This window comes from Trichogramma pretiosum, unplaced genomic scaffold, assembly GCF_000599845.2.
Source record: "Trichogramma pretiosum strain Unisexual culture from Peru unplaced genomic scaffold, Tpre_2.0 scaffold58, whole genome shotgun sequence".
Lineage (NCBI taxonomy): Eukaryota > Metazoa > Arthropoda > Insecta > Hymenoptera > Trichogrammatidae > Trichogramma > Trichogramma pretiosum.
Window position 1 is genome coordinate 1160494 of NW_019641630.1, and position 12088 is coordinate 1172581.

Genomic DNA, 12088 nt, shown 5'->3' on the forward strand with positions numbered 1-12088 from the left:
CAAATCATATCAATCGGTAAGGTAGAAATTAGAAATGGTTCCATTTCAAAAGTGGTTGAAATTACCTTTTTTTCTGACAAAGACTGAAAGCTTAACCTTTCATAAATATACATACAAATACATACAAATGAACCAGGATTTATTTTTCTTTTTTTGATAGCATTAAATATTTAATAGAAAAGAAATCTCATAAAATGTACTTAAAAATGTTGAACTTTACATTGGTTTTGGTATTGATAAAAATAAACGAATGTTGCTCAAAGCAAAAATCATTTTTCACAATCAATATACTATGTATACCATTTTTTCAAACATTCTTTCTTTTAAAATAACTGAGACCAAACGCAGCTTTACCATTTCGCAGATGAAACCGCTGAAATGAAAAAAAAGTGATTAAGTCGAAACTTAGTAAGCTCGACCATTAAGAGCAGGAAGGCTAAAGGAACTGGAAAATATCATATCAGCGGTTTTAAGATTTACCCCACAGGCTCTAATGATTAATTCGCTGCGTTTAAATTGATGAGACTCGAAATTATTTTTTTCTCGAGCGTCGCGTTCTACGATTCTTCTCGCAAAGACACCACGGGGTCCCCTCGATTGCCCGACGATTCCAAAACTGGCCTCCGCGTCGAAACGAGAAAAAAGCAGCGAGAAAACATCTCGCTATTTATTTCTCCATCGAGATCAATATTTGCCGTGCGCAAAAACAGCGACAAGTTGTTTCTCTCGGGGCTATTATATCGCTGTAGCTGATTTAAACAATAGTCCATTCACTCTGTCGCTCTTGGCAGCAGCTTGTCTCTCTTTGTCATACTGCACAGCCCGTCGCAGGACGAGGAGATTTTTTTGTTGCCGCCAACAACCCGTTATGTCTCTGTGTATTTCTGAGCCCGGGTACACTCGGAGCGACAAGCGGCAGCGGCGCGCAAGGGAAGAAAGATTCTCTCTCTCTCTCTGTAAAAGTCACCCTCGCTGCGTGCTGTCTCCGCAATACGTTCGGTATATAGCAGCAGCAGCAGCAAGGAGAGAGAAAAGCATTACTTGGCGCGTCAGTAAAGCGCCAGGCCAGGCGGGGACAGAAAAGAGAGAGAGAGAGCGAGAGCCGAGACAAGAACAAAGTGGGAGACGACGAAGATGGAAATACGCAGTTTAGGCAAAGGATTAATCAATAATTAAGAAACTTCATTACGGGTCCGCGCGCGCGCAAGCTTCCTTCTTTTTTTCCAGAAAACTGCAGGAAAACCAGACGGCGGCGTAGAGCACCCGTAGAGAGCAAGCCAAAGGGGGAGAATGAAATATTTTTCAACGTCGCTTTTGTAAAGCGCGTAATCTCGCACTGGATACATTTAACAAAAAAATTTTTTAATCAAAAGGTTCAATTTAGGCAGGGTTAAGACAGTAGACGATATTTATAGATATATACATATATTTTTTTTTTATTTCTTCACGTTATACAGAAGATGATGCCTATTGGTACAGAAGATTGTTTCGAAATCTTTTACAAACCTTTTATTTTTTGTTACTGGAGAATTTTATACTGGGAATCTAACAATGAGACGGGTTTTATGCTGATTTGTCTTAATACCTAGTTATTATCAACCACGTATGTTTTTTTTTTCTCTCTTTTGTTTGAATCGCGACGACGATGATGACGCGCGTTGTGACTTCTTTTGAATCAAAACAAAACTATTGTATCGTGTCTTTTTTAATATTATTATTATATTGAAAAAAAGGAAGACATTATTGATTACACATTATGTTCAGCAATTGTCAAACGTTACCTAAATTTTTTTTTTCTCGTTCTCGATTAGACTCAACAACATCGAGGTTGAATAGTAATTCCATTACCAAGTATTTTCAATTTGTGCATTATAATTTTATATAATTATTTTTTTGTGCTTTTTTTTTTCGTAATCGTAAGAATTTTATAATAATACCATGTTTCATTGACCTTTACCTGGAACGACACGGCAAAATGGCAATAAATTTCTACATATCAATCGAATTACATCGGATTAAAGTACGCATTTTTAAAAATTTTATGTTATTTACATAAAACATTCGAACTTACATTTTAAGGCTCTATAAATTACTTTTGATTCAGTTTCATCACGTTAAATTTGTTTTTTTTTTTTTTTACTTTTTTAGTATCGACAATAAGTAATATTTTTCAATAAATGAACTTTCATGGCACTTATCTAAAACAATAGTTTCTCTCTCTCTTTTTTTTTACTCGTAAGTATAAAATCGTTACGTTTTTTTTTCCTGAGCCAAGACATGTTTTATCAAGATATATATTGTATAACTTCAGTCATTTTTGCCCTATGATAACGATATGTTGCTATCGATTACGAACTATTACATCGGGAAAAAATCATTAACTAACCCCCCGAAGAAAGTATCCAAATAACTGTTTGGACTTTGTAAAGGATTTCTCGCTTTATAATCAGACGTAAGTACATACACACTCGTTAAACCTCGCTTTGGTATGCCTAAAAAATAGTTTTTTTTAATTAAAAATCATTCGAAATATTCGCAAAATCACACGAATAATAAAATAATTTTACATAGCTTTGGCACTCGTTTTACTAATGATAATAATAAGTAACATAATAATTAATGCATTCTTTTTTACATGATTGTTTACACTTCAAACTCTCACTCGGTCACTCCATTCACAGTCGGATTGAAATTCATAAGGTTACAGTGTTTTTTTTGTTATTATCGGAAAGTGCTCGTTTTTCTAGATAAATATTTACGTTGTTCGTGCAAACGGTAACTACAATATTATCTACGCGTGCTTACAATACAGCATATATGCACAACGGAAAATCGGTTCAATTTGCCATCGTTGAAAAAAAGAAGAAGAAAATTCATTCCTCAAAATTAATAAGCAGACTCCTCGGTCCGTCATCATTTGCATGAGAAACGAGTGGTAAATTTTAATTATCAATAAATTCAACCCTACATAACGTTTCGAACGTAGCACCTTTGTACATTAAAAAATTAATCGCATATTCCCTTTCTAAGATTACTCACACAATAGGCGTTGAAATATTTCTTCGGTTACTGTATAATATAATATATAATATATAATATCGTGTAAACATTTAAAATGATCATGTTTCGTTCACGAACTCGCGGGATATAAATTAGCCGTGTTGCTGTGTTGTATACATTTAAAACGCTCAAGTTTTTTTTTCTCGTTATTGTCGATTCACATTCACTTATTTTCTAGCTATGATAATGTTCCGTTATTTTTTTCTCTCTCTTTATCGCATTGGTCTCCGGTGTGATTTCCTATTTCCTTTCTTTCTTTCTTTCTTTCTTTTTTTGCATGGAGTCAGCTGATTATGTAAGCGCATCGTTGAAAAATACGTCGTGTATATTTGTCATATATTCATATCAAAAAAGCTCGCGCAGTTCGAACGAAGTATACGTCAGAAAAATGTATCGTGAAACGTAATTCGATATATAATAAAATCGACAACGAAAGAGCATCGAATTTCGACCGTATACAGTGTACGTAAAAAAGACGATGATAATGCTACACAACGTTAAACGCAATATATATATTACTCGCTAAGAAAATGTTTCTTTTGATTTTCAAATCACAATTGAATTTCCGCAATACAAGCTAAATCATATACATAGGCGTAATTATCGATTAAAAATTATACTTAAAGAATTTTTGATTTTCGAATCACAATTGAATCATGCCGCGTCGATCGACGGGCAAATTATACAATAAATCGTAATGATAAATAATTATAATGATATAGGTCTTACTTATGCTTCGGTCTTTATGTTTTTTTCGTTTTAAGTCATACATGCCTCCACGTGAACACAATGAGAGAGTCTCGACGCGCGCATTGAATTTTTTTCTCTCTTTTGCTTCTCGCTTTCTCACGCGTATAAGTAAGTTACATATTTTAATTGTCACCGCGCACATACGTATATGTGTATACCGCGTACGTATGCAAGTGGATCTGGTGTCGCTCAATGCGTACGTACACTTCTACGGCGCTCTTTTTTGCTTCGGTATACGCTCGCAGCATCGAAATCACTCGTTAATAATGATTATTTTTTCTTTTTATAACGTGCGATTTGGCGCCAGTTATTCGCGCGCAGCTCGCGCTTCGTAGTATACACACGGCCTGTGTACATTTATCGTTATATTTTGTACGCAAATTTTGCGTACGCTCGCTTCTCTCGTTTTTTATTTTAACTTTTTTTGGATAATACATATTAGCAGGTAGATCAAAAGGCGGTGCAATTAATTTTTATCTTTCGTGTGTATGTGTCGAATATACTTGTGTATAAATAATATACAATATACATTCATACAATGATAATAATAAATACGTGCGTTACGTGCGTAATCACGTGCCAACTTGTTTTATAATTATTATTTTTTAATTCGTTTTCGATTAAATTTTCGTCTATATATAATATAGTATATCATATCGATCAGCGAACGAACGATATCGCTAAATCACCGCTCGCGTCGATTAAAAACGCGCCACGGCTCTTTTTCCAATCGCTATATACTAGCCTGGGAAGAATATATATGTCTTCGAGTGAACTTTGATCGTGGCAGTTTGTAAGCAAGACAATGGAGAACTCATATCGTTGCATAAGTTTTTTTCTTTCAATTCTGTAACGCGTCTTTCTTCGCGACTCTTTCGATAAGTACCAGAAACCCTTTGATAAATTCGGGGTTTCGTATACGCATAAATTTCCGCGTTAATCATCGCCTCGTATATACGATATAATACAAGCGGTGTATCGCACGCGCGCACTCGAACTCGTGTGGAATTAATGAAATCGAGTGCGCAGTCCCGGTGATATATATAAAGAACGACGAGCGGAAAAAAGGAGCAGAGCTCGGCAATTTTCTGCGTCTGTGTGTATACATACATATAATATGTATATAAATGCTCGACTCTTGGGCAAACTCGATACACATCGAGTGCGTGCGGCGCCTTTTTTATGTATCGAGGGGGGTCGTCGTGTTTTTTTCTCTCTTCTATAATAAGCCCTGCGAAAATGCCCTACTTCAACAGGTCTTAGAAATCACACGCGGGTACTCGTGCGCGCGAGCGCGACTCGCCCCCTACGTTGGCACGTTCGTCTCTTTACGTGGCGGTGAGCGTCTCCAGAATCTCCTCGGGCGTCCTGTTCATCTGGCGGAACTGCTCCCAGTGTGGCTTGGGCACCGTCCACTCCAGGAACACGGCGAGATTCTTGTGCAGCGCCGTGAACTCGCTCACCTCCGGGCCGATCTTGGTGGCGGGCTTGTCCGCTGCGAGGAGCGAGTCGTGCAGCACGTCGTCGATCAGTCGCTTGCCGAAGCCCAGCTCGTCGAGACGCTCGGGCTTGGAGATGCGTTTGAGCAGTACGGCCAGCAGCAGCCTGAGCTTTTCCACGGAGCAGTTCTGGTAGCGGGCCAGGGCACTGGGCGACACGTCCGCCGTAGCCGCCGCCGCCGATTCCGCGAAGATCGTCGTCGCGTCCTGCGATAATTTAGCACCTCCTCCTCCTCCCCCCTCTACCGCTTGATCGTTGTTGTTGTTGTTGCACTCCTTCTCGTGCGCCTCCAGGTCGTTCTTCATTCTGAAGTGCCTCGAGCACCTGTCGCACCTATACGGCTCCAACCTCCCGTGTATACACCTCATGTGCTTCTTCCAGTGGGGCAGCTGGGAGAAGCCGGCGCTGCACTCGGCGCACTTAAAAGGCCGCTCGCCCGTGTGACGTCGCGTGTGCAGTTTGAGCGCCGTCGAGTGGGCGAACGCCTGCCAGCAGACGAGGCAGCGGAACGGCCTCTGGCCCGAGTGCGTCCTCTGGTGCACGGTCAGCTGGCTCTTCTGGGCGAAACGCTGGCCGCACGTGGCGCACTGATGGGGGCGCTCGCGCGCGTGCGTCCTCATGTGCTGCGGCAGATGGCCTTTGAGGGTCTTGTTGCAGATCGTGCAGAGGAAGCTCTTGACGTCGCGATGAAGACACTCGAGGTGCTTCTTGAGGGCGTCGCGGCGCACGAAGCCGCGGCCGCACACGTGACACTTGTGATCCTTTTGCCCACTGTGTCTCTTCAGATGGAGGGCGAGATTGGCCGCGCAGGTGAAGGTGCCCGGGCACAGCTCGCAACGATAGGGCTTGATCTGGCTGTGGGTGCGCTGATGCTGGACCAGCTGGCCGCCCCGGGCGAAGCTCTTGGAGCACTCGGGGCACTGGTAGGGCTTGAAGCCCGTGTGGGTGCGCACGTGCAGCTTCAAACGCTCCTTGAGCGGGAACTCCTTGCCGCACTCGTCGCACTTGAAGAGCGGGCCCCGGGCGTGGGTGACCTTGTAGTGGTTGCGCAGACCGCCGCTGCCCTTGAAGCGCGCCTCGCACTCGCTGCACTTGTACTTCTTCTCGTTCGCGGGATCGTCGCTACCACTGCTCTTTCTCCTCTGAGTCGGAATCGGGACCTTTTGCTCGTTGTCCTTGTCCTGCTGTTGCTCGAGCAGACAATTGGCCTCGATTATGTCGTTGATCTTGCTCTGCAGCTCCTTCTCCGACTGCTCTCGCGAGGGTTGCTGCTTCTTCTTGTTGTCGCTTTCCGCTTGCTGCTGCTTGGTGAAACTGTTCTTCCTCGGCCTGCCTCGTCTCCTTGGCTTGTAAGCCTCCTCCTGCTGCTGCTGCGACTGCTGTTGTGGTTGCTGCTGCTGCTGCTCCTGCTCGACCACGACGCTGCTGAGCTTCTGGGGACTGGTGGGCTCTCGCTGCCTGTACACGTAGATCTCGTCCGGATTGTGATCGAGATAGTCAAAGTCGCCGTTGACCCCGAAGAAGGGATCGTCCTCGTCGTTCACCTCCTCCTCCTCGTCGACCTCGTCCACGTCCTCGAACTCGTCGCTGTGCAGCGAATTGTCGATCGTGTATTTAGCCATCTTGGTTTGCCTAGTCGGTCGTGTCTCCAGCGGATACAACTCCTCCTCCTCCTCCTCTTCGTCACCCTCGTCGCTGTTGATACCGAAATCTCGCGAGGCGGCGCGCAGATGCTTCCAACGCTCGGATTTGCGTCTGCGAGGATACGACTGTTGTTGTTGCTGCTGCTGCTGTTGGTCCTGGGAGCTACGTCGAGCGGAGAAGCTGCGGAGCACGCGGAGGCCGTCGGTGCCGACGCTGCTCGTGTCGTTGCAGTTGTCGTCGGTGTCGTCGCCGTAGCTCTGCTTGATGCGCGACTGCTCGACCGGCCGCAGCTCCGTGAGTTGGACGCTCTCGACCTGGTGGTGGTGGTGATGGGGTCCGGCTGCCACGGCCTCGATGCTCTGCGTGTTGGTCATCCTTCCTGCAAAAAATCGAGAGCGAAAAACATCGTTTAGTAAATTCAAGTTCGTTAGTGATATATATACGCGTGGGATAGTAAAAAATATTTCACGCGCTTTAACTGCGAAGGACTAACAACAATTATATATTGGGTCGCGACCGTATACATACATATATACACGATTCGATAAGAGTTAAACGTCATTGACGTTAGTGTTTGTGTATATACGTTGCGTGCGACAGGTATGTCATATATACACACATTTTGTGCGTTATCGCGAGAGAGAGAGAGAGCTCTTGAGGCCGGAAAAACGGCGTATATATCGGCGCCGCCGCGGTTTCGTTATCAGAGCGGATTTATCGCGCGCTCGAGTTTATACTCGAGCGCGAAATGTGTGTACGAGAAGGTGGTGCACGTAATGTAACGAGCCGAGTACGGTATGTGAGCAAAAAATTGCAGGTCAGCTCATCGTATAAAAACACTTTGTAACATTTAGTATGTTTACGCTTGTCGTAATTTTGGTCCCTATATATCGTGCAGCCGGCAATTCCGAGTCTATATTCGCTCGCTGTATTTCTGCGTGCGACGTTCGATCGCCGCAACAGCAGCAGCAGCAGCAGTCTAGTTGCAGCTCTTTTTCTCCGTCTCTCGCGCTTGCGTAATTGCTTTAATTGATTTCGGGCGAGCGAGCGAGCGAGCGTCTGGCAGCAGCAGCAGCAGAGGCTGAGAGAAAAGCTCACCTTTGTCCCGCACAGGGGGGGTCTATCGGCGTTCGATGTGTGTTTTCGCGCTCCACTCGTCGATATCACCTCGGGTATAGGACGAGGCGGCGCCAACTTCTCGCGGGCGAAATGTACAAAAAAAAAAAAAAAACACTCGGTCGGTGATCGCACTGCACACGGTACCACTGAGATTTTTTTTGTTTTTTATTAAATTTTGTTTAAAAAAAGCACACACACACTGGCACTTATTTATCGCGGACACATTGTGACGTCTGCCAACATCGACACTCACTCCCCGACCAGCTTTGACAACTCTTTTATTTTTATTATTACTATCACTATTGTTATTTATTTTTAATTGCGTCTAACACCAGTCTTCACTCTCTCTCTCTCTCTTTTTCGCACGCACTGTTTTCGACGCACTCCGTTCGGTGCACACACGCTTCGGCGCGACCGAGAGCGGCTCCCGGCACAGGCCAAACTGTTTCGCAGCTCGCTCGCGATATACACAAGAACGACGAAACCTCGCCTGCAAGTCGTCGGTCGGTCGGTCGCGCAAGCGCGCCAGCAATCGCCGGTTCGATAACGTTGCCGTCGCCGCCGACGCCGCCGCCGCTTTTACCCTCTCTCGTGCGTGAGCCAAGTCTCGCACACGACTCGTATAGTGCTTTCCCCCTTTCGTGCTGTGTTTGCCGCTGCCTATATATATACACACGAGTATATAGCTGCAGCGCCGCAGCCAAAACATACCTATCCCACACATGCACTGTGTATACCTATATAGATATGGTTAGAGAGATCGCGCAGGCCGCATTCGGAGCAGTAGTGGTCGCGATTGGGATTTCCTTCGTCTCGCGTCCGTACATGACCTTGCGAACGAGTACATATAGTGCACGAACCCGTAAATACCGCCAATGTGCTTTATGTGCTCACCCACGTGGGTCAAGGCAATCCCTCTCTTTTATACGTACTCTTCACCGAGCGTCACATAGAACTACCCTCCATCGTTACATCCCTTGAATCGCCAAAAGTAAGTTTCGAAGATCATGTCGAGTAGTTATAACACTCGAGACGACGCACGACTTTCGATACTGTTTTTTTTTTACGATCGGCTCGCAAAGCCCCGCGAGGAATCGCTGACATCCACGATCACGACGTACATCTATATTCGCAGCCGATCTCCGCAGCGCGCGCCCGAGAAATCGGCTGATTTTTTTTTCTGCACTTACTACTCACTGCTTCTGCCTTTCCTTGCACAACGAGAGATCGTCGGGATTTTATCTCGTGCGCCAGACACCCCCTTACGGCCAGCCACAATGGCTATCTCTCTGCTGGTAGTGTATATACACAAGAGCCCGGGATACCTCTGGTATATACACTGCGCGCGTGACGTCCACCGTTTTCTCTGTCTCGTATTCTAGCTCGCGATCAACGCGCCGCTCTCGTCGCCCACCCCAACCCCCACGCATATACACACGTACACACGCACCAACCCCCTTGTTGGTCCTTTTTTCCACCCTTGCTCTGTGGAGCCTGCCAACAAGGACGTGGCTTCGACGTGGCTGCTGTTGCTTTACTCTCCGCCACCGCCGCCAACCAACACCAACACCAACAGCGGCACAGTTGATTGCGACGGCGCATCTCTCTTTATCTCTCTCCCCTTTTGCTCTCTCTCTCTTTCTCTCTCTTTCTCTCATTTCGCACACAAACACGTACACATCTAGACACACTGACTGACGGACAGATTCAGGCAAGCTGTATATAAGGCCGTGTGCAATCGGAAAAAGTTCGCTCGATAGTCCGCAAAAGTTCTCGTCGTTAAATGACACAAACTGTCCACACGCCATTATTATACTCTCTCTCTCTCTCTCTCTAAGTCGAGATTCATGTACGTCAGCATGGCCGCATGACGCTGCTATATACTACTAGAGAGAAATAGATAGACAGAGAAAATTCACTGTGTATCTGGTTCGCGTGCGATAGCGAAAAAGAAATCGGGGAAGAAGAAAAAATAAAGAAGTAAAGCATCACGAGGTCTTCCTCTTTTTATTTTCTCATCTCTCTCTCTGCCAGCGGCAGCAGCAACTGACGAACAGGTCGCTGCTTTCGCTCTTTTATCAGTTATAAGTGGGGCTATAATATAATAGCTTATATACTTAGACTATTTGTCTCGATTGTGCCACATAATGCCGTATATAATGCGTATATATATCTATCGCTAAGGACGCGTGTATTATAAGCGCGCGAGGGTGTGTGGAGAAAAAAAAATCGGCCCGCACGAGGATCGGGCGGGTGTATTTTTTTATGGATGCGGTGCCTTATACAGCATAGCAGCAGCAGCTTATATGCCGCCGCACTTCTTTATTTCTCGAGTTGCTCCGACTACTACTACTACTACTACTACTTATAGTATGCGGGGTTGTAGCTAGTTTTTTTATTTTATCCGGGGTGCTGAGCACCCCCCGCGTGAACCACACACAGACACATAGAGACACGCTCATAAGGACTCTGCAGTACTGATTGATTAACAAGCTTTTTGTCGATATTACCGGGTACGCTCCGTTGGGCTTTTCGCACTCTCGCCTATCGTCTGCGGCATCGTCATCATCATCATCCTATATACATGTATATAAGTGCGTAGACGAGTATCCTGCTATAAGTAGTGTACCGCCACTGCCTTTACACGCGCTGTTTACATTGGCCTAATGCGTAAAAAAAAGTGGGTTCTCTCCACAGCTACCCCACATTAGATTCGATCGCTTGTATATATATTAGCTTATATATTGGCAACCGATTAACGATATATATACGATGATGATTATACATCCGTACGCGCACATAAGTCGAGCGAAATGATAGCTATGCTATGTGTGTGTGCGATATATTACAGGCTAGCGCGGAATGAATTATTTGCTCCGCCAGTATCGACGGATACAAAACGGATCGAACGAAGCGGGGGAGTGGCTGCACTGTATTACTCGGCGCGTTTAACCGCGCGCCAGACAGCTTCACGCATTATTGTATTTCGAGCGCGCATGGATATTGCTAATTAGCAGCAGAAGCAGCAGCTAGCTCTCACTCGCTTCGATAATTTTTTTCTTCTTTTTCTTTCCCTTTTTTTCTTCACGCATGCTCGACACGTTAGGCAAACATCGCTCTCGCAGCTCCTCTTCGCATATACATATACACACTAGGATGTGCTGCACGCAGGGGGCAATCGCTCTCGAAGCAGCTAATTTTGCGCGAGGCAGAGAAAGGTCGTTTCGACGTCTCGGCAGCAGCAGCAAGAAGCGATCGCCCTTCGGTATATATACAGCAAAACCTTTTCCGCGCCTGCCTAATCAACAATTTCCTCACGCACTTCTCTCTCTCGTTCTTTCTCTTCTCTCGAAGACTGGCCCTCTAGTAGTAGTAGTAGCTAGACTGCGTATAGTTGTTACTACGGCTCGGCGTTTGATGTACAGAGAATCGATAGCCGCAATCCTGTATACATTTTCTCGCCTTCTTTCTCTTATATGTGTGCTGCGAAATATAGCCTCGATATGTGTACGCGCAGTAATAATATATACGAGCTCGTTACTTTTTCTTCGACTGGCAATAAACGCACGAGTGCACGCATCGTATATAATATATAAAATAATATATATTGTAGAAAAGAAACAATATAAGATTTGTTCTGTAAACGATTAATTGTGGCTAGGCGCAACTCTTTGCCAAATATATAGATAGATACAGATAATAATAAATACGTGACGATAAAAGCGCAGCAGATTTCCTATATAAAATATTAATGTGTATACGGCCGAAGCGCGAGTAATCGACGTATAAATCACAACCACCACCAGCTTCGAGTATATAATATCTATATTTTTGGCCGATACGATATAAAGATATAAGAAAGCTCGGGGTAAGTATTACAAGCGGCGCCTGTACGACTGCTGTCGCTGCTGCTGCTGCCTTCGAGCGACCCTCCCCGTGCACTCAAAGCACAACTTATATAGACATAAGTGAGAAAGAGGGATATACATATAACGATAAGTTTTTCGATACGATG

The 12088-nt window shown here is 44.8% G+C and overlaps 1 protein-coding gene across 2 annotated transcripts in view; it reads right to left on the reverse strand.

Moving 5' to 3' along the window:
- Window positions 1–1512: 1512 nt before the first annotated feature.
- Window positions 1513–12088, reverse strand: part of LOC106658207 (zinc finger protein 436-like) — a 34327-nt gene continuing 23751 nt past the window's right edge. Inside the window, exons 1-2 of one of the 2 annotated variants that reach the window (XM_014380061.2) lie at window positions 8053–8546; window positions 1513–7333 (exon numbers count right to left, since the gene is read on the reverse strand). In XM_014380061.2, the coding sequence (XP_014235547.1) occupies window positions 5139–7328 (2190 nt within the window). In that variant the 5' untranslated portion in view covers window positions 7329–7333; window positions 8053–8546 and the 3' untranslated portion in view covers window positions 1513–5138. Of the gene's footprint in view, window positions 7334–8052; window positions 8547–12088 lie in introns of those variants that run through there. The other variant, XM_014380060.2, reaches the window with a different exon arrangement.